This window comes from Lonchura striata, chromosome 6 (assembly GCF_046129695.1).
Source record: "Lonchura striata isolate bLonStr1 chromosome 6, bLonStr1.mat, whole genome shotgun sequence".
In the NCBI taxonomy this organism is placed as follows: Eukaryota; Metazoa; Chordata; class Aves; order Passeriformes; family Estrildidae; genus Lonchura; species Lonchura striata.
The window spans coordinates 7,448,737-7,470,002 of NC_134608.1; the positions used below are offsets into that span (position 1 = coordinate 7,448,737).

Here is a 21,266-nt window from a genome sequence, read left to right on the forward strand (position 1 = left end):
ATGTTCCTCTAAATGGCAATGACTCTGAAGACAATTTTTGAGAAAAGCTGCAGCATTAGTTTAGGAAAGAGTGAACTGTGTGTGTGGGGGAGTCTGAAGGCTGATGTAGCTCCCAGGCCTTGGATCCTCCTGTCTGCAGCAGCTGCTGGAGAGGCAGGTGGGGAGAGCTGGTGTCAAAGGCTGCTCAGGACTTAGGTGAGCCAGAAAGCCCCACTTGTGACCCTCCCAGTTAAAGCCACGGGGTCAGGCAGGCTGAATGCAGCCCCAAATGCCTGTCTGCTCTTTGCCTGGTGCTGGCACCGTGCTGGATTTGCTGAATTACTGCTGCTGACTTTGCCTTGGCTGGGAAGGCAGTGAGGCTGCACGTGCTGGAAGAGAACTGCTGCAGAAGCATCCTGATAGACGTGGGGAAGGAGTGGGGCACTGCTTTTTGTTTTCAATTTGGGGATTTTGGAATTTAGAGCAATACACTTTTATGAAGCACAGTCGTACAGCTGTGTGCAAAGAAGAGAAAAAAACCCGCAGACCAAAATGCAGTTCTTTTTTTATCATGCATTAATCTACACATAAATAAAGATTGCTTTTTATAAAAATGGCATTTGTGCTTAGCAGTTTCATTTGTTAAGTGCTGTTTTTATTTGTGTATTCGAGTGCAGTCTGTGCTATGTGGACTTCTTTGCAGAGGCAAAATTGGAGACTGAAGAAATTTTGGAAGCTGGCTCTGTGGGAACTCAGCCTTGAGGCAAAACTTTCATTAGAGTTGTCAGAAATGAGTTTTCTACAAAAGAATTGAGTTTGGGTATTACTTTCTAATTGTTTTAGTTGTGTATCATTGGAAAGAGAAATGTTTACTTTAAATAATTAGCATTGTCAGTCATTCTCAATTAATAGCTAATTAAAATTGTGAAAGTTTGAAAAGCAGCAGAGGTATAGTCATGATAAGTTACAATCAGAAATCATATGGTATATGAAATTATGGAAGGGGAAGGTTGTGAATTGGGTGTTGATCTGAAAGTCTGGAAACTGGGTTCTGGGCCAGACAAATGCTGTCACTCGTTTTTCACCCTGGTATCACCCCACTTCCATGTTCAGCCTCCCTTTAGTCTTTTTTCCACGTGTTTATTAAAGAAATTCCCATTTGTTATATAGTTTATTCAGAACCCTGACATTGCGAATAATTATTTTCATTAAGGACTTGAGAAAATTTGTTCTAATTTTTTTTTTTTCTTTTCAGACACATTTTCTATTAGGCTTTGCTTTTTTATTTGCAACCAGCTGAATTGCTACTGTTGAGTACAGAAAGTGATGTATAGCTCAATATTATGTTTAAATATTTTATATGTTTAATGGATCTGGTTTTAGTTTTTGTGAGAAACAGAAAGCATTTTAGCTTAAACTGAATAAAGGTGACACTTCATTACAGTCAGCAGGACTTTTATGGATGTCAGATTTTTCCTGAGTGGCTTGCAGCCACAGTTCCTTGACACCAGTCCTCCTTCTATGGTATGGCTGCTTTTGTAGTAAGCTTGTAAAAATAAGTAAAAAATAGTCCGAGGGTAACTTTAAAAACTAAGTAAATAACTAAAATAAATGCTAGACCCTTTGTCTTCTCCATGATTCTTAATTCAGGCCTGTGTCTCCCAAATACGACATGCTACCCAGTGGAAGAATTTTGAAACATGAAATAATCTGAAGATTTCCTTATTATTGTAGATTGTCAGACACTAAAGATTTTAATTTTTTTAAGATTTCTTTAGGAGAGGTAACAACTGCATTGTAAATTATAGCTGTTATTTTAACAGTGTCTGGCACAATTTAATCCTGCAAATGGCAGATTTGCTTCCTGCTAGTTGTTATTATTAAAAATCAGGGGGATTTTGCTGCACAAGTACTTTAGGATTGCTGGAATATGTAAAATGTCGGTCTCTCTGAAGTACAAATGCATGCTTGTTTTGGTATTTTGGGTTTTAGTTTTCCAGTTCTATTCATTTCTTCATGAACTTTTGTTTCCTCTGGTGCTGAGAATGAGATCATTACTGCTGTGCATCATGAAGTTCTCATATTATCCACATTATAAAGGCAGAAAAGGAACATTTTGGCCACTCGATCTGACCTTTTGCATCATGTTGGCCAAAGGATTCCCTTGAATTTAATTTTTTGAAATAATGCCTTTAGACTTATCTAGACATATCTTAGACATTTAGGCATTTCTAGTGATGGACAGACAGACAATGAAACAGTTTGGTGAAACTTAGTTAAACAATTAATAGCAAAGGAAAAGCAGTTTAAAATGCTAATTTAAAAAAAAATAAATGGCTTTTTTTGCCATTTATTTTTTTTAACTTGGGCTCATTTATAACCTAAGTCCCCTTGTACTGTGTTAATTGCATGGGTCTATCTACAGTACCAGTAGCTTTCCATCCCTTCAGGAGCTTTTCCATGTGGGTAGCAGTCTCCATATGTAAAGCGATCATTGTTTTCTTCCAGCCTCAAAGAAAACATTTCTCTTATGATTGTATAATTTTTGAATACATATTAAGTATTATCTGCTGTTTTCAGCTGTTGTTGCATGTTCTCCTGGACTGTTCCAGCTCTGAAAAGGAGTTTGGAAACAACAGCTTGTTTTTACAACCACTTCCTGCTGATAATCGTGCCCACAATGTTCATAGTAAAGGCCAACCCAGTGCTACTGCATGACTCAAGTTTCCCTTTTTGCTTTGCTGTAGTAGCTACACATCTAATCAGGGAGAGGGATTGCTGGAGGCTGCCTTAAATGAAATCCAGAAGCACCACGTTTTTACTGTGACCTTTGCTTACACTTTCTCTGGACATTTGCACCACCTTCTCTAAGGAGCAAGGGAACTATATGTTAAAGCATCTATAGCGTAGCTCTGAATTGAATCAGAGTTACCTGAATCCTGTTGTGAATTTCCCAATCCTTAGCTCTGACCTTGTGTCATTATAAATGCATAAAAAGGTGGGGTTGTTTTCATTGCAGTAATAAAGCCTAAGTGTTTGTATTGTGTTAGTAAGTTTAGATTTTCCACCAAACTGTGTTCAGCAGTTTGAGGAGGTTGAAGCATACTCTGGGTATGCAGATTTCATGAAAAAACTATAACTGAAATGCCTGGGTTAGGAAAGCACCTCTCTGGCTCACCTAAAATCTGCATTAGCATTTGGCACTGATTTTTCCTCCCGACTCCTTTTCTGTCTCCAGTGGTATCAGCCAGGCTCTAGGACCACTCAGTTATTCCCTGTGGTGCCTCAATAACCTATGAGATGTTTCTTTTGGTGTTTCAGGGGTTTTTTCCCTCCTAAATTGTGGTGAGATCTATCAGATACGAGTGATAATTTTGCTTTGTCTCATTGGGGACAGTATCTCAGGGTGGGCAAAGAATAATCAGGCACTTCGAGTCAATAATGAACTGGGAACATTTTCAGACTTAGAATATTTCTTGAGCAGAAAATTGGCATAGTGATTTCTTCCTAGATCTGTTTGATGAGCTGACAATTATTGTGGTTCCTTGGCAATTGCATTGCTAGCGTCTTTCCATTTTCTCTTTTTTCACTTTTACAAAAAATTTGCACTGAATTCAGTATTGCTCTGTGTAGATTTCTAAGCTGTGTATTTTACAGATGGTTTTTGTTAGCAGTTTCCTTACTGTGTTAAAATTTCAGATTACTGTAATGTCTTGCATAATACTACCTATAATGGATTTCTGATTTTGTTTTTCAGAGCCATATTAAATTTTCAACTAATTAACTACCCAGATATGCTGTGGTTTTTAATATGGAAATTAATTTCCACCATATAATATTAACATAAAATATTAAATTTTGTAACAAATTTGGAGTACATTCATACAATTTCGAATGCAAACTGAAGGTAGAAATACTCAAGGTTAAAAGTTCTTAGCAAGGAAAATGCTTATGTATAAACTGATTACGTTATCTGAATTACTCTCCTTGCACAGCTGATAATGTTTAGGTGAAATGTGCACTGTATTACTCTGGCTTACTTGAAGAACATTCACTAATTCTTACGTTACCACAGCATGCACCCAAGTACATTGGTGTCCCTGCATTGTATTTAATGCTGGATTTCTTAGCACGTTGCTGCATACAAAAACTCATACACAGCCCTGCATACATGTTTTCTTTGCGTGCCTCACTCTCTCCCCTTCTCTCACATTTCACCTTGACACTCCTTTTAATAATAAAACCCTTTTACAACATGTGAGCCACACCTGAGTAGCTGATAGGACATCACATCCTGCATGTGCTCATTAACAGCAGCAAAAGGGCTACCTTTGCACCGTGGGCTTTATGGTGCTTTCTTTTATTTTTTCCTTCTCTATTTTGGATACTGTTTAGACAATGCACTATAAGTGTGCTTGCTTTCAGTTAAATCTAATGGAAACTTGTAGTGGTTTGGCTTGTTTTTAACTATTATGTTTTTCAAGTGTGCCTGTAATGAGTAGATGGTGACCTAATGTTTTGCAGCAGCACAGGATATCATGAAAGGTAACAGCTGATTTGCTTGGCTGGAGAAGGGAGCAGCCAAAGCAGCTTTCCCTTCCCAGCTCTTTGACATGTCCTCATAGAAGAAAACAAAATAAACTTATTTCATTTTTCTTAGTTTGCTCTTCCATCTGTGTTTCTGGGCTCCTAGGCTGGCATAGGAGACTGAGGTGCTTTATATTCTAAAGTGTAATAAGGGTGTTCTATCTTGATGTTATTACTGTTTTTAGTTATCACAGAATAATAGAATGGCCTGAGTTGGAAGGGACCTTTAAGGTTCCACCCCCTGCCTCATGCAGGGACACCTTCCACTAGTCCAGGTTGCTCCAAGCCCCATCCAGCCTGGCCTTGAACACATCTAGGGATGGAGCATCCACAGCTTCTCTGGGCAGCCTGTGCCAGGGCCTCAGCACCCTCGCACTAACAAATTCCTTCCCAATATCCAATCTAACCCTACTCTTAGTTTGAAGCCATTCCCCCTTGTCCTGTCACTACAAGCTCTTCTCCATCTTTCTTGTAGGCTCCCTTCAGATACCAGAAGGTCATCCCAAAGCCTTCTCTCTTCCAGGTTGAATAATCCAAATTATTTCAGCCTTTCCTCATAGCAGAGCTGCTCCATCCCTCTGATCATCTTGGTGGCCTCCCCTGAACTCTCTCCAGCAGTTCAGTGTCCTTCTTGTGCTGGGATCCCAGCGCTGGAGATGGGGCTGAGCAGAGCAGAGGACCCCCTTACAACTGGGTCTTAGGCTGCAGGATGTGGTGAGTGTTGTAGTCACACAAGTTGTTGGCTTGTTCTTTGAGATCATCACTTAACTTGAGCAGTAAATTCAGCAGGTTCTGGCAGGGTGTCATGGGCAGCTGAACAATTAACTGGATGTTGGCTATTAGCATAAGTGGTGAGTTGACCTAAGCCATGTTTGGTTTCTTTGGCAGTTAACCTGGGTTTATTTCTTCCCTTTCTTTGGCTTGCTAGTGAAATGAAATTAAGAATTATTATCACATTCAAGAAGCATGTATATTCCTTAACATCTTCCACAGACATGTTACTTGACCTCAGTGACCTTCTTCAGGTATTGTACCCTTTTTTAATTTCACTTTTTTTTTTTAATTGTTAAAGTTTAAGATGGTTTTGTTTTTCTCTAAAAATTCTGAGTGGAAAATCACTGGGTTTGGAAATCTGAGTAATTTTTCAGTAAAATTAAATGTCAATTGTTTTTTTTTTTGCTTTTAATGCTGCAAACAATGTAGCAAGAGTTAGTATGATTCTTTCATCAGGATTCAGAGTCACTGCAGTGGCACAGGGTCAGATGTTGCATATTTTTAAAACAGCAGTTGTTGACGACAGAAATAACCTTTTTGGTGGGTAATGCTGTGTAAATGTATTTGTGCACTTCAGAACTGTGTTTTATAAAATGTATTTTGAGAGAAATATGAATTTGCTCTGTCTGTGGAAATAGAAAGCTCTACTGACATATGTTGTCTTACCCTCATTCTCTCTGTTACAACTGTTTTACATACAATGCGGGTAGGTTACTTGCATCTATTTTTGTCCTCCCAGCTGTCTTGGTAAATGGCATCCCTCTGAAGACTATTTATTGCTTGAAGCATTCTGCTGGAATTGCAATAATCAAATGCATCTTTAATTCTGAAATTTAGTAACTTTCTTCTCTTTTCTAAACTCTGATTGAATTATTTTGATTGCTCACGACCAAACAGTACATGTGTAGAATGGAAGGTTTGTTTCCTTCTAAACACAGGTAATTTTTCATGGTGATGGTTTTGAAAGAGAATGATCACAATAATATGAAGAACAGTCACAATGTGAACTAGAAGAAGAGGTATTATATCTGTAAGAAGAAAAGGAAAATATGTATTGTCAGCAGAAACAGAAAGATTGAATGATTTATCTTTTCCCCTCTGTGCATTCCAGCCAGAAAAGATTCTGATATGGGACTTAGGAGGACCAAAAGGTTAAAGAGGGGTAACTGAGGAGATGGGAGAGACAGAAATAGATGAGTAGTAGGGAAGTAATCAACCCCCCTGAAAGAGGAAAACCCAAGATTTCAGTATCTTGATTTGCATTTAACTATGTCTTCTGATGAGCTCTACTTTATGGCTTCTTTAAGGTGAATCTGAGCAAACAGGAATGTTGAATGTTATTGTTAACTCTGCCTATCCAGAAGGTCCTGTTTGAGAATACATAAATAAGTTTTTCAGGTTCCAGCTTGATGTTTTTTTCCTCCCCAGGTCTGTTAAAAAAAAAAATCAAACTAACCCCCACAAACAAAACCACAAACCAAACAGAAAACCACAACTACAAACCGAGCCAAAAAAAAAAAAAAAACCACCAAAAAAACCCACCCAAGCAAAACATTTGTGGCCCAGGCAGTAAATTTCAGTACATTCTGCTTTAGAAAAGTCTTTGCCCACAAACCCTAAAATATAATTAGTTTGCTAAAAATAGTTCATTAGATGATACTATTTTACTTTGAAGTGCCTCTTTTTTTCAAGGACTACTCTCCCATCCTGAAGTTGGGATATAAATATTCTTAAGGAAGAAGAGGTGAGAGCAGTAGTAGTAGTAGTAGTAGTGGTGGCTGTGGTATTATCTTTCCAAATTATTTAAATTGTTCATACTCATCTGTACAAAATTTGCCATAGTGGTCCAGGTAACTGTTTTTCTAGGTGAGATAAGAAAGGTATTGATTTTATATCACCAAAAATTCACATCTGAAGTCTAAAAAATGAGCTACTACTGACCTGACCAACTCTTGCTTAGAAACTAATGGTGAATGTTGAGATTTTTCTTCAGAATGTTCCTGATGCAGCTCAGTTGCAGTGGGAAGTGAGGGACCTGCAGGGCTCTTTGTCAGGAATTTTTTAAGAAATGAAACACCCTTGTAGAGTCTCTTCATGGAGGCCACTGGCTGAATTACTGACCACCCTGAAATAGGTTTGAGTGTATTTTTTTCAGTTTAAAATATCATAGAATCATTAAGGGTGGAAAAGACCTCCAAGATCACAAAATCCAGCCATCTACCACCACCATGTCCACCATTTAACCAAATCCTGAATATGCTGTTACCTGCAACTCAGTATTTATTTAATGGCATAACTTATATTCTTTCTCTCTTGCTGCTCTGTTTAGGAAAAAAGTGGTAGAGGAAATCCTAAGAATGCCCTCCTAGGCTATGGTTTTTACTTGTTGTACAACTGCTCTTCCTGCCTTTCTTGAATTGTTTTGGGACTTAAAAATATTTTAAAAAATAAAAAAGTTGTCCCCCACAGTGTAATGTGCTTTTAGGGTAGTATTATGCTGCTAAAACTTAGCAATAGAGGAGACTAATTTTTACTGTTAATGGCAGTCTGTTTAAAAAGTTGTACCAGTTTTCCTCTTGTGCTGGTGACTGAGATGTGGGAGTTTGTCTTGTTCCTCTGGGGAACTGCTGCATTTTCATAATTATTTTTGGAGCTTCAAAATTGTTGCCATCTTGAGAAAAGACAAAAAGTCTTTTTTTTTTTTTTTTAATTGGAAAGGCAATTTTCTTGATGTTTTATCTTCCTATAAAATATATCTTACATCCTGGAAATCTCCTGGTGAAAGTGTTGTTGGATCCAGAATGCCTCTGATACATTTGGACCTCAAAGCATGTTCTGAAATGAACTGAGAATGTCCAGGGCACTGCTACAAATCAGGCGCCTTCCTTGTGCCGAGCAGTCGTGCTGCTTGTTGATTGAGTTGGAAGGACAGGGAAAGTACTTGCTTATATTTTCAGATCCTGCATTTTACTTGCAAATATAGTCCTTCGAGAGGTCTGCAATCAGGCCTTTTGTTTGCTTTTTTGTTAGTCCAATCTAAGCGACAGGCCTGGCTTGTTTAGGAGAGCTGCAGAGCCTGTCTAGCCTTGGCCAAGTTTTGAACAGTTTAGGTTGTCTCCCATCTCTCCAAGCATCCCGTTCCTTGCACCTGGAGAATTATTTGGCTGAAGTTTCACACCTCAGTGTGGTGAAAGGCTGCCTTTCACATCCTCAGAAATCAGTGGGGTTTTTTAGTCTCTTGTCATCTCCAGTGTCATGGTCTTTGCAATGAGGTCATAAAAGACTTTGGGGAAGGGGTTGGCAATGCTCTGATCCCCAGTTTCAGCCTAGTAAAATATAATTTTTAGCATGCCTTGTGGTGTGTCCTGCTCTTAAACTAGGCTGGTGTTCACTGAAGAGATCTTAGACTTCTGAAGAGCCAGGCTCTTTATAGGAGTGTGCAGCAGGAAAATGACCAGCAATGGATGTAATTAATTAAAGTGGGATTTCTCTGCTTGATATCAAGAAAAGGTTTTTCACTATGAAGACAACCAAGTATGGAAACAGGTAGTTTAGAGCAGTTTTGAAGTTTTTATCCATCAAGGCTCTCAAGATCCAGAGCAACCTGGTCTGTTCTGTGGCTGAGCCCGCTTGGAGCAGGAGGTTGGGCTGGAGACCTGATGAGATCCACTCCCACCTGAACTACACTGTGGTTCTGGGTAAGGGAAGATGAAGAAATGAAAATCAGTAACTAGTACTTGCTTGATCTCTCTTCCACTTCAAAACACAACTCACACCCCTATTTTTCCATCTGCAGTTTGTCTAGTACTTGCTTGTCTAGAAGGATTTTTATTCTGAATTACTTTTGAACACTTGTTTTCATTTATTTAATATAAAGGCAGCATTGGGCTCCCTGACTCCTCTGTGATTATTGCAAATTATTACTCTTTGATTTCTTGCATAGGTGGTTTGATAATGGCTTATTGTACTGCTGTGGTATTGGAGGAAGAACTGCAGGACTGCCATGGATGTGATTAGCAGGAGAGTCTCCTTTGGAGTCCCATGACTGAAGGCAGTGCTTTAAAGCCCAGTATGAGAGGGAAGCTGCTTAATTTTGATTTGTGTCTCTTTTGATCGACAGCCTGACAAGCTGCGTTTGGTGCTTGTTTGTATTTTTGCCTGTTACCTTTTGACTGCTCTAAATGTAGTATGGATTAAAAAAAATAGGATGTTTTGGTTTATTGCATGGAGATAGGTAAAATGGAATATTCTTTTAAAGACTGTACAGGTTTGCTTCAGTTTTTTATACCCTTTGTTCATTTAAAGTTATTAACATGTTGACTGTATTTGCCTTTATTGCCCTTATGCAAATTGCTGTTGATTGAGTTAATTTAAACAACCTGTTTGGGACCTTCAGGCATTACTACACTAGAAATGTTAATAATGAATCAAATAACCACAGGTGCCTCTTTCCCCAGCAACAGACACTCTCCTTAAAAACTCATTTGCTTTTCATGCTTGCTTAATTATTTAGGCAAGCAGCCATGGATGTTTCACAGTGTGAATTCTCATTGTGTTCCAACTGCCCGGTCTTTGTCTTTCTAGAGGAATATCTTAACCACTGTCACCATTTGTAGTACCTTGCCAGAATGCCACACTGTGGTCTTGAAAAGCCTTTTGGGAAATTGCTTGTATAAGGGTTATTGTTTTATAACTTGCAGTCAAACAGAAACTTCCATTCAATTTTGTTTTTTTTTCTACTCTCCAGAAGTTAACATGACCTGGTAACCTGGTAACTGTATGAATGGGAGATTCTCTGTTTCCCCAAGAGAGTTTAAAATTCTGGGAGGTGTTAGACTGATGAATTCCTGTGTTACTGGAAATGAGGTGTTTGTTGTTATTTCTGAAGGTGGAAGTATATTGGTATTTGTGAACAGATCAGGCATGATGTGAAAGCAAGAGGAAATTATGAAAGGATAAGAGTCTCTCTGGAAGTGTCCCTTTGAAATCAGTGTCTGATGACTGACAGATGTGAAATGAAAAGACTGTCTCCAAAAAATACTGTGAAGGGCAAAGAGCATAACAAGTAGAAGGATCTTGTTGTGAAGATGTAACTGAATAATTGGAAGCCATTCCTTCACTAAATGCACCTTTTAATTAACATAATGTGTTTGATAATGAGAACAGAAATTAACTATTGGTAAAGGACAACATCTTAGAGAATCTTAAGTTCTCCTGTAAAAAGAGGTTTTTGCAGTGCCTTGGTGAGCACATAGTTCTTTGTCTGAAAAACATCTTCCTGCTAAAGAAGCTTCTTGTTTTTTTGCCTTTTTTAAAAATAAAAAAATCTGTGATGGGTCCACATGCTCGTAAACTTACTCTTTTAAATATGAATTGAATGTAAGAGAATATGGTAAAAACTATCAGGTATGCAGATATTTTAAATCTCCCCTCTAACAGAGGTCGACACCCCTCTTTTGCATTAGGTGTTGATGCTTAAACCTAGTGATTGCATCAAGTTTAGGAATTTTTAATATATGGTGAAAATCTTCAAAAAAAGAGCGCAAGTCTTATGAAAGTATATAAAGCAATTGTCTTGCTTCAGCAGTTTTGATTGGGGAGAGTTTGAAGAAATACTGTTTTTCAGTATGATCCTTTTAAATTAAGGGGAAAAGAGGCTGAAGTTGATGTGGTAAGCTTTAAAGCTGCACCAATTCAAGTTTAAGCCAGAGACATCCTTTTAGAAGGGCATTTTTGTTTATTCACCATTCTAAGAACTCATATAAAATTAGGTTTTATAAATGCAAATGTCATATGATTCTAAATTTGGAATGTTAAGCTTTTGATGGATTGGAGTATATGAATTTTTATAAGAAGTTCTTAATGAAGAAAGAACTAGAAATTAAAGTAGGCCTTTAAATTAATTCTCCTAATTTTCTAAGCTTAATGGAGTGCAGAAAAACCAAATGATGAAAGTAAAGAAAGACCTCTCTAAATGCCTATTTTATATCATATCTCTTCTATCACAGGATCTGTGTGTGCATATGGAGTAATAGTTGAAATCAGTGATAGCAGAATAAAATTTTAGTGAAAGGGCCACCTTTCACTAAACCCAGGAGATCAAAAATATCATGTTTCAGGAGTTCAGTGGCATTACAGATTTCTGAGTGAACTTTATGCCATCTTTAATTTTTCATTTATGAGAAGTGCCCCAGAACCTGTGAGTATCTGTTAACTTTTACAGTTGGGAAGCATATTGTTTGAGAGGGCCTGAAGTCTTTTTTCCTACTGAATTGCCAGAAAAACTGGAAGCAATTAAATATTCCTGATGCTTTTTGTGACCCTGGCATTAAAAATGTGTGAGCTTCATGAGGAAAAAAATAGAGAACACGGACTGTACTGTATATTTTGCTTTCTTTCTAAATTGGTAGTCAGCAGAAACTACAAAGAAATGGGCTTGTGAGCAAAAGAAAGAAATTCCCTCATTTACCATTTCTATTTTAATTTATTATTTTGTGCAAATACACTGCCTACACCTTGAAGTCAGTCATAAAACACTGATGATGTGGGTGAAGTGGAAAAGCAGGTTAGATTTAAGTGCATTACTTCTCAAATAAACCATAGATCAGGATAGTCAGTCCAAGGAAAGAAAGATAAATACTAATTGAGCACATTTATTATTCATTTGTCTTTGCTTTAGATTTAATTTGGCAATCACTTTGATTGTTCGAACTTCACTAGAAAAAAAATACCTGTTTCTTTATGCCTCTTCATATTTATTTGCTCTTTATTATTGCGTTTATGGAAAGTTTGCTTGGGAGGAGTTTCTTAGAGAGTGACGTGGTTTGATGGTGACAAACATTGAGTGTTTGGATGTCGTGACAAGGAAAAAGGCTAGAACGAAAAAATACTTGTTTGGATTAGAGTTTTATGTTGTTTTTTTTCTCCTAGACTAATATGAGAGAACTAGATGAGTTTGTGAAGCCTCTAATGGAAACGTCATATGCACTTGGCTCCACTGAAGTAACTTTATTGATTTGTGCAGTGAAATTGTCCTTGCAGAACAAGATCTAAGTGATGAGGTTCAAGATTTATAGAAACTTGGTCAGCCAGCTTAGAAGGCTGAAATTACAGCCAAACACTCATTCTTTATGTTAATATTTTTTAGACAAAAGGTCAAAACAACCCTTTTTGAGCTTGCAGTGAATCTAAAGCCAACTGAAATGCTGCAGACATTTTGCTTTAGTGATATCTGTTCTATCTCAGTGGCTCATGGAAACTCACACACTCTCAGGCTCCTGTATGAATTGCCAGAGTCAGTAGGTGTGTATTTTTTTCTGTATAAAATTTGGTAACTTATTTCCTAGAAAATAGACTTCTCATTCAGAGGGTATATTTTGTTCTTTTCCTTCCCCTAGAATAGTGCTTCTATGTTGTCTGCTATTTCAGGAAGAAAAAGGACAGTAAAATTTAAGGCTATATTTTTGCATCTTCTAGGCCAGTCCAGCCATTGGTCAGACACAGAATGGAATACGCTCATTTCTCATTAAATATGGAATGGATTACCATCATATTACATATAATTGATTGCACAGTCACTTTCAGGATATGTGATAATTCTGAGGATATCTTTGAAGTTCTAATTTCTGATTTTTAAAATATATTTGAGAAAAATACACATTAAGAACATTTTCATGTAAACGTTTTGAAGGGCTAGGTGAAAATATGTCAGTTGTTTGGGGGTTTGGTTGTTGACATACATCTATTTTAGCTGGGTTGTTAGAACCATCTATTCACTTGGGAGGAAAGCTTGCTTTTAACCTAATGTTGGCAAAGCTCTTGGATGCAATGGAAAGATTTTTTTTTTAAAAGATTTTTTTTTTTAAATTCCATAGGCTTGTGCCATAATCATCATTCAGTTGTGTAATTGACTGCTAAGTAAACACCTTCACTATCCAGGCATAGGAAAGAGAGGGGCAGTTTTGTTCCATAAAAGCAAGAGGTACGTACTATTGTTCAAAACAAACCAAAAACCTACTTGCTTGCAGTGTAGGAGGATGGAGTTTTTTATACTAACCTTGACCTTTACATATGCCTTGGGGGAAGCAAGGTGTTCATGGAGCTCCGTGGGAATGTTTGAGACTGATTGGGAACTGGAGTATATCCTGCCTTTCTTGCTGACCACAAAAACACATCTTAAGATAGAAAAAGAAAGCTTTCTCAGACTTGTGAAATACAAACATGGTAGTCTATGCTATAAATTGCAAATCAGAGTATGAAGAGTAACTCCTACCCTCAATTTACATCCTCCTGTGTTCAGCAGACAGAGGGGATGGGAGTAGAGCTCTATCCCTGGTGCCTGAGCAAGTTTGGTGTGGTTTAGAGCTTTTCTGATTTTTTTTTTTTGGTGTTGTTTTTTGTTTTGTCCTTAATGTTTTTAATGTAATCTTAGGCAATGTCCAAACAGCAAGATATGACATGTAACCCTTGGGGCATGTAGCACCACTCCTTGATTTGGTGAAAAGTTTGGTGGTGTGCTTGTGCAATACTTAATTATGCCACTACAAATGATCATGCAGAACTGAAATTTGCACTGACTTGTATTTGTTCAGGTTTTGTAATGGTACAAGATAAATTACACTTTATATATACTGGTATTACACTTAAGTCTACTTAATGCCTTATGATGTAATGTGACAACTGAAAAACTGTATTAGAGCAGCACTGAGCCCACTGAAGAGCATGATGAACAACTTTTTATAATTTTTTCGATATAAACTTACACTTTGATTTACATTGCTAATTTGTGCAAATTTTGACAGGCACTGAGTATTATCCTGTACATATTAATATTGCTAGTATAACTTGAATTTTTTTAAGCAGGTTAAGATTTCAAAAGTTGGGGTTTTCTTTTTTCCATATAAATGTTCTATTAAAAACATTTGTGGTTTATGATCTACATAATGCTTTTTTTGTCTTTTAATAGGTGAATGTCTATGTGCTGGGAAAAACTTTCCTTGTGTTGGCCAGAGAACTCTGCATAAATGCTCCAGCAATAGGTATTTTTTTAATGATTTGACTTTTGACTATTGAGTCTTTTTTCCCTATGGTTACTTGAAAAAAAAAATGTATGTATGTATGTATACATATACAGTACTGTATGTTAATACTCAACTAGTAACTTTATAGTGAAGCTGGAATCAATCCAGGCAGAGAAGCATTACTGACTGTAAGAGCCTGTTCTCCTTTATGGAAGAGCTTTTTTGGAACTAGATGCTGTTTTCTTTTGCAAATAGTTTTGTTGCTTTTTCCAAGCATAATTTGGGCTATACTAAGACAATGGACTGACGTGCAACAAATTTGTGTGTGTCAGCAAGCTCCTACATACCTGTCACGCTTCAGTTCCACAGATGCAATATTTGATAAGCATTTGCCAAATTTACTATCAGTCCATCACCTGTAGCTGAGCTGTTCAGTGCTTGAAATACAAGTGGCTTGGTGGAAAATGAGGAGCAACTTTTTCCAAACATGTGAATAACTTCTAATAAGTCGACTGAAATTGTTGGTAACTGTGATAGGAAGGTGGGGTTTTAACCTGTTGAAAGGGTATAGGAGCCATTATCTAGGCTGTGGGTTTAAGCCAAGAGAATTTGTGCCAATTCCAGTTAAAAGAGTGCATTTATAGTGAGATCTTGTGACTGTTATCCACCTCTGTGTAGGAATTATCTGCCTGCATCTTTCCCCACTCTCACTCCCACTCTCTTTTATCTGTATGGAGAGAATCAGATGGCTGTGTTGCAGAAGGACAGCACAGGCACACTGTACTGGGCTGGCCCAGGGCTGCTGCCTCTGCAGCAAGGGGAGCAGCGCCCGGGCGGGCAGCAGCAGGCAGCACATCCCCAGCTCTGCTGCTGAGGTCTTGGTCTCAGTGATTCACTTCCCTTCTTATTTTTCATTACTTTTTTGGTCTTTTTTTTTTTTTTTTTTTTTTTTTAAGAGAGAGAAAACAGGCAGGATTTGCATTGCAGCTTAGTTTCAAGGTGAGAATTAATGCAGCTTGGGAAAAGGCAAACATGTTAGATGTAGAGGTACTTGTTATACACAGAAAAAATACTGGTTTAGACTGCTGTTTGAGTGTTCTCTTCCAAGCTCATCCTAAGAATTACAAAATCCAGTAAATATTTCCAATTGGCTCAGATATGATGATGAGACCTTTGAGAAAAAAAACTTCTATCACTTTCTGAGGAAAGTACTGGCATAGAATGATTGCTGATAATGCTTGAGACTGTGTTTTCAAAAACACAGGAAAGATCCAACAGCCTTTTTTTTTTTTTTCTGAGGTGGCTTATTTCTAATTAGCAATCTTAAGTGAACCTAAACACCATCTTGCAAGTATTTTTCTAATGCCTGCTGCTCTGTATAAGAATGGGATGTAAATTCAGATAGTGTCTGCCAGTATTACAGCCCTGGGCTAAATTTGTGATGCAGCCCTGTCACTGAATTAATTACCTTCATCTGTGTGTCTTGACTGACCAGTCAAGGGGGGCTGTAGTTTGACAGGTGCAAGTGGCAGTGTTGCTGTTTGGTGGGCAGGCTGGAGGTTAACAAAGATGCTGCATGTGAAGGGGCATTAGGAGTTTTCAAAAATAACAACAGGATGATTTTGATCAGCTTTGATTACACTGATGGTTTGTCCATCTCCAGCTTGGGCAACACACAAAAAAATCCTCAAACATCAGCTCCTTTTCTCAGGAAGGGAAAATAAAGATGGATAGTTTCAATTACCAAGAGAGGGAACCTTCCTATTTGCTGGGTTGGATGCATACAGGGACCAGACTACAGTGTCATCACCCCTGTTAGCTGTACATGAATTAACGCACACAAGCCATAAGGTCAGCAAAGATCAAGTACACAGGATTTAGGGCAAGTAAAAATGTTTTATATTTCACCGATTCGTAAACTGCTCTAGTTTAGAACATTCTGTTTGAGTCAGCTGCAGTCTGCAAGTTAGTTATTTATATACAAAATAAATGCACAGTACGTGCAAAATTTAACATTTTTCTGCATGTTGCAGTCTTAATAATTAAGTCAAATAGCTTATGAATAAATAAAATAAGATTAAATTCAAGAGCATTCCTTCACTTATTTGTATAGCCTGATGTAGCAGATAGGTAAGTAGCATAACATTCCATACTGCTGCAGAGTTCGTAGTAAAACCGAAAAATCCCTTAATGTGCATCATTGCAGCACTGGAATACAATCAAGGTGAAATGCATCATGCATAGAAAATGAGCTCAGGTATTTGTCCTCCTTGTACTCCGGTTCCATTAGTACTGTCCGAGGAGCACTGGAACTGGAACGTCACTTTCCCGCACTGCACTTCAGTCATTCCCTCTTGTCCAAAGTAACTGAGTTCGTTGCCATCAAGAATAGCACTTACATTGTAAAACGTGTCTTGCTCAACCTGCACAGGGTGTTCAAACCACACGGAGAAGGTGTTACTGGAGCCGTCGGAGGTAAACTTTGTCAGATTTTGAGCAAGGACAACACCTAAGCGCTTCAGTTCGATTTTGACGCTGTATTCAGCTTTGCCACAGCTTGACCCATACAATCCCAGTCCTGCTATAAATATCCGTTTGTCTACGGCAAACTGAATACTGTCACATCGCCCCCGGTACCTCCACTGATTGCTGCGATACGCAGACGACTGAAACCGATGGCAGCGCTGAGGCACCAGTCCTTTTCTTTTCGTCAGGGGGAACTCTAATTTGGGTTTATTTGCGGCTGTGTACCATAGGAATATGTTGTGAGTCTCCTCAAGGGTGAGGATGTCGGACTGGGCAGCTCCGTTGGCGAACTCTTCCAAAGTCATGGTTGGAATCCGCACCAAGTACAAAGCTTTCCCTAATACATTCCTCTTGTTGCGCGGCGTCACCGGCAGCCCTTGCCTTTTGCATTCAGCCTCTGCCCAGTTGAGAACAGCCTCGAAAACTACCACTTCCTTGGTGTTGAGTGCTTCCCGGGTTACAATGATCTCTAGTGTTTGTTGATCTATCTCACAGAAGCCCTCTGACTTCAGTGCCATTTCTGCCTGAGCATCAATCACTTCCCAGCAGCGCTGCGTCAGCTCTGGCTCCTCGAAGAGCCTGCTCTGAGACAGCAGGACACAAGCGTTCTTCGCTTCTAAGCTGGTCTCCAAAAAATTGACGCAAGCCTTTGCTAGGGCCGGCACGATGTACTTCTTGGCAGCATAGAGTGTAGCCAGAACTGTGTCAGCTTCCAGGTCTATTTCATCACTATACATGTATCTAGATGGGGGGGGGGGGGGGGGTGAAAAAAAATTAGTTTCTCAGGAAAAAAAGTAGGCCATGAAAATAATCTATATTCGTCTTTGCTGTCAGTGAATCTGACATTCAATATTTGTCAGCACATTAAGTAAACAGCATTAAGTGCATATTGCACAATGTCAATTAGGAGATGCATATTTTATAAGCTACTTTGATTCTGTCCATGTAATTAGCAGACTTGTAGTGGCCACTTACTTTAATAGGATTAGAAAGGCTGCAGGTTCCACATCTGGTATATGGATTTCAGATTTGACCTCTGCAAGATCGCCATAAAACATAGCGTAGAAGACAGAGCTACCAACTGCCAAAACATACTGGAAAATAAAGAGAGAAGCTTCAGTAACATGGATCAGGAACAGCTGAGCGTGCAGGCTTTCCTAAAAGCTACATTTAACGAAAGTTACAAGCTACAGTAGAAGCAGAACACTGCCTTAGACTGCTCCCTTTAATTGCAGTGTATGTTCATTACTTCTGGGATTTGACAAGAACTATAATTAGGAAAAAAAAAAGTGGACCTAGTTGTAAAGGCAAGGGGGAGAAGGCGACCTGCACAGCAGCATTAAAAAGCCAAAAAATTATCTGCACAAACCTTATGGGCAGGAACTTTCTTGGATGCCCCTGGCGGGCCCACGATGAAGTGAACGTCAGCCATGAGTTCGTTATTGAACATCAGCGCGTTCCTGCAAGCAGGGACGGGGGAGAAGCCCGGTTAGCCGCGGGCTGCCCCTCGCCCGGTGCCCCAGCCTCCCGCCGGCGGCCCCGGGGCTCCAGCCCGGCCCCGCGCTCACGCCCGGCCGGGCCGCAGGTGCACGGGGCGGGCGCCTCGCCTCTCTGTGTCCCGCCCGCCCGGGGAGGGTCCGGCGGGCCTGGCCCTTACCTCTCCCGCAGCGTGGGATGGAAGGATTGCCAGTTGGCGCTCTCCAAGTTGTTGTTGTTGAGGTTTTGGAGCTGGGGCGGCGGGGGCGGCTGGGCGCTCTGCTGGAGCTGCAGGGCGTTCTTCTTGCTGTTGGCAGCGGTGGCGGCGGCGGCGGCGTTGCTGTTTGCAATGTTAGTGTTGGTGCTGGCAGGGTAAAGTTCTGCAGCCATCTTCTTCTTCAGGGACAGGGGCACTATCTCATAGCATCCTGGCACCTTGCCGTTTGACCTCACACTCTTTTTGGACTTCTTTAAGGTCTCTGGAAGCAGAAGAAAAAAAGTCAAACACTTCATGATCCTGCCATTGAGGCAACCAGGGGGCAGTGGCATGAGCAAGAGAACTAACAGATCCCAAATGCGAGTCCCACTATCAGGATATTTTGTACGCTTCTAGATGCAGGGTGGCCTTTGGGTTTTTTGGAGTGTGTGCCCGCTCTTTGGTTACCGGCCCGACGCACCTTTCCGGGGGGAAAGGGGTGATGCTGTGTCGGATCAGTGCCAGCGCTCACCTTGGCTTGTGGGGGGGTCCCAGCCTCCACGGCACTGCCACGACTGCAGCGGGGAGCCCGAGCAGGGCCAGCAGACAGTTCCTTCCCCAAGGAACGGGGAGAGAAAAATTAATAAAGAAAAAAAAAAAAGGAGAAACCAAAAAAAAAAAAAAAATCCAAAATCCAGCAACAAAACCCCAGGAATCCGGCAGAGGCGGTGGGTCAGGAGCGAGAGTCAATCCACAAATCCTCCGAGTGCAGCAGCCCGGCGAGGGTGAAGCGCAGCCAGCCGCCCGATCCCCGCTGCCAGTGCTCCGCTCTGTCCTTCCCGGCCCGGCGGGGGCACATCCGCGGCGGCCGGGCCGAGCCGAGGCGGCGGCTCCCTGCAGTCCCGCTCCCGGGCGGCCCCGCCGCCGCTCGCACCAACTTTGCTGCGGTCCCCGCGGCGGCCGCCGCCGTTGCTGCTGCCGCCGCCGCTCCTCCGCGCTCCTCCCGCCCGCGCCAGGGGCGCTGCTGCCCGCGGGGCGCCCCGGCTCCTCCGCGGCGGGCGGGAGGGATGCGGCGCAGCCCTGGGCGCTCCCTCGGCGGTGGGATGCAGCGCTGCGCGGCCGGGCTCGGCGCGGCTCTGCCGGGCCCTGCCTCCGCCTCCCGCACTAAGAGGCAGCGGCCGCGCCGCGCGTCACGGCCGCCCGCGCCAATGGCGAGCGCCGGGGCGCGGCGGGGAAGGGCCGCCCCCCGCCCGCCCGTCACCCGCCCCCCCGCGCCTACGTGCGCAGCGCCGAGCGCCCGCCGGGAGCCAGCCCCGCGGTCCCCCGCCACCGGTGCCCCCGCACCGCCCGCTGTCCCCGCTCCGACCGCAGCGGGACAGGCGCGGAGGGACGCGGGGGGAAGCGCGGCGGGGCGGAGGGGGCGGCCCCGAGCGCGCAGCGCCGTTCCCGGGCGGCCCGGGCGGGGGCGCCGCCGCTCCGCGCTGCGCTGCGCCGGGCGGGGGAGCCGCGGGGCCCGCCCGGGGCGCGGGGCACGGCCGCGGCGGGGCTGCTCGGACGGGGGACGCTGCTGGGCTTCCTCCTCTTTCCCCGCAGCCGCCTGCCCTCCCTTTGCCCTCCGGCCTCGTTCTGCGGGGACTGTCCCTCTTTCTGTGCCCGTTCCCTGGGGGCGACCCGCAGCGGGGATCGGCTCTCTTCGCTGCGGGCCCTGCCGCTGTCAGTAGGAAGCAGTCTGTGGAGCCCGACTCGAAATTGTTCTTGCATCCCCTCTTAGTGACTGTGTGGCATCAAAGTTCTTCCAAAATTCCAAGTTCCAAGTCTTAGAGTTGGGATCAGGAGAGAAGGGGAAGTCTTCAGCAGAACACATGCTCCTTTTCTTAAAACATGAAATAACGCTTTTCTTGTGATTTCTGCTTCATGGCCCCCAACATCCCCTGTGAGGAAAACCACCGGAGTTTTGCCCGACTGTAACTTGCGTGTGGAGGGGCTGCAGCCCCAGAGGTCACCCAAAGTCAAAGGGACCCTCCTGCGAGCAGGGCGCCCTCGGTGCACCCTTGCCGGGTTGGTGCCTCTGGAACGAAGCAGTGTGTTTGCGGTTTGCTGCTGCTAACAGTTCTTACTTACTTAGTTTCAAATGTTTGCATCCATGCAGGACATGTATATGCTAACCTGGGCTTAGCCTCTGATTTATATATTCACTGTGCTACTTTTTTTCGTTTCTTTAAGGCTTACTATTTAAAACCCACCCACGTATTCATTTTCTGACTGTTTGGTAGCTTCAGAATTCAAATTAACGATGTGCAATGTTTTGTCAAATGACCTGTGGGCATGAATGCCAGCACAAATGTCTGAACGGCTACAATGCAAATGTGTAAATGCTCCCGAAATTCAGCTCTGAAACTCAGCTCCAAAGGGAGAGCTGAGAGTTGCTCCTTGCAATCTTGTGAGGTATGTGGTGAATAGAGTGGTGGTAATTCTGCTCCAGTTGGTAGTATTATTAAACTGGCCAAATTTCAGTCCTGTGAAGTTTGACTCCACATAAATAATGGATTGATTGACGAGGTAACTGAAAAGGGGTTTTTTCTAAAGGTGAGCCTACTTGTTTGCATTGTGTATTACTATTATTAATTCAATACAATTACTAGAGGGTACCCCTAACCATGGTAAGTGTAATTGTACTTCAAAGCAAGCTATTGAAGGTTACTTGATTT

General features: G+C 41.7%; 2 protein-coding genes across 3 annotated transcripts in view; one reads left to right on the forward strand and one right to left on the reverse strand.

Moving 5' to 3' along the window:
• Window positions 1-21,266, forward strand: part of BRF1 (BRF1 general transcription factor IIIB subunit) — a 170,802-nt gene that overhangs the window by 62,430 nt on the left and 87,106 nt on the right. Inside the window, exons 4-5 of the mRNA XM_021554502.2 lie at window positions 5,560-5,591; window positions 14,306-14,378. Coding sequence (XP_021410177.1) covers window positions 5,560-5,591; window positions 14,306-14,378 — 105 coding nt within the window. The remainder of the gene's footprint in view (window positions 1-5,559; window positions 5,592-14,305; window positions 14,379-21,266) is intronic.
• Window positions 16,237-19,487, reverse strand: BTBD6 (BTB domain containing 6). Of its 2 annotated transcripts, XM_021554504.3 has the most exons (5): window positions 19,091-19,487; window positions 18,544-18,841; window positions 18,256-18,346; window positions 17,862-17,980; window positions 16,237-17,627 (listed from the first exon to the last, which is right to left on the reverse strand). In XM_021554504.3, exons 2-5 carry the CDS (start codon window positions 18,750-18,752, stop codon window positions 16,595-16,597), a joined length of 1,452 nt encoding a protein of 483 aa, XP_021410179.1. In that variant the 5' UTR covers window positions 18,753-18,841; window positions 19,091-19,487; the 3' UTR covers window positions 16,237-16,594. The 2 variants fall into 2 exon arrangements, with proteins under 2 accessions (XP_021410179.1, XP_021410178.1); XM_021554503.3 differs by having other exon boundaries at window positions 18,544-19,486.

What these genes read in the sequence shown, in the direction of transcription:
- BTBD6 (XM_021554503.3), bottom strand. Translation starts at nt 18,911, where the DNA reads ATGCCACTGCCCCCTGGTTGCCTCAATGGCAGGATCATGAAGTGTTTG. An exon ending in CATCCCACGCTGCGGGAGAG is followed by an intron (nt 18,347 to 18,543) that starts GTAAGGGCCAGG and finishes CCCTGCTTGCAG; the next exon opens with GAACGCGCTGATGTTCAATA. An exon ending in AGAAAGTTCCTGCCCATAAG is followed by an intron (nt 17,981 to 18,255) that starts GTTTGTGCAGAT and finishes TTTATTTTCCAG; the next exon opens with TATGTTTTGGCAGTTGGTAG.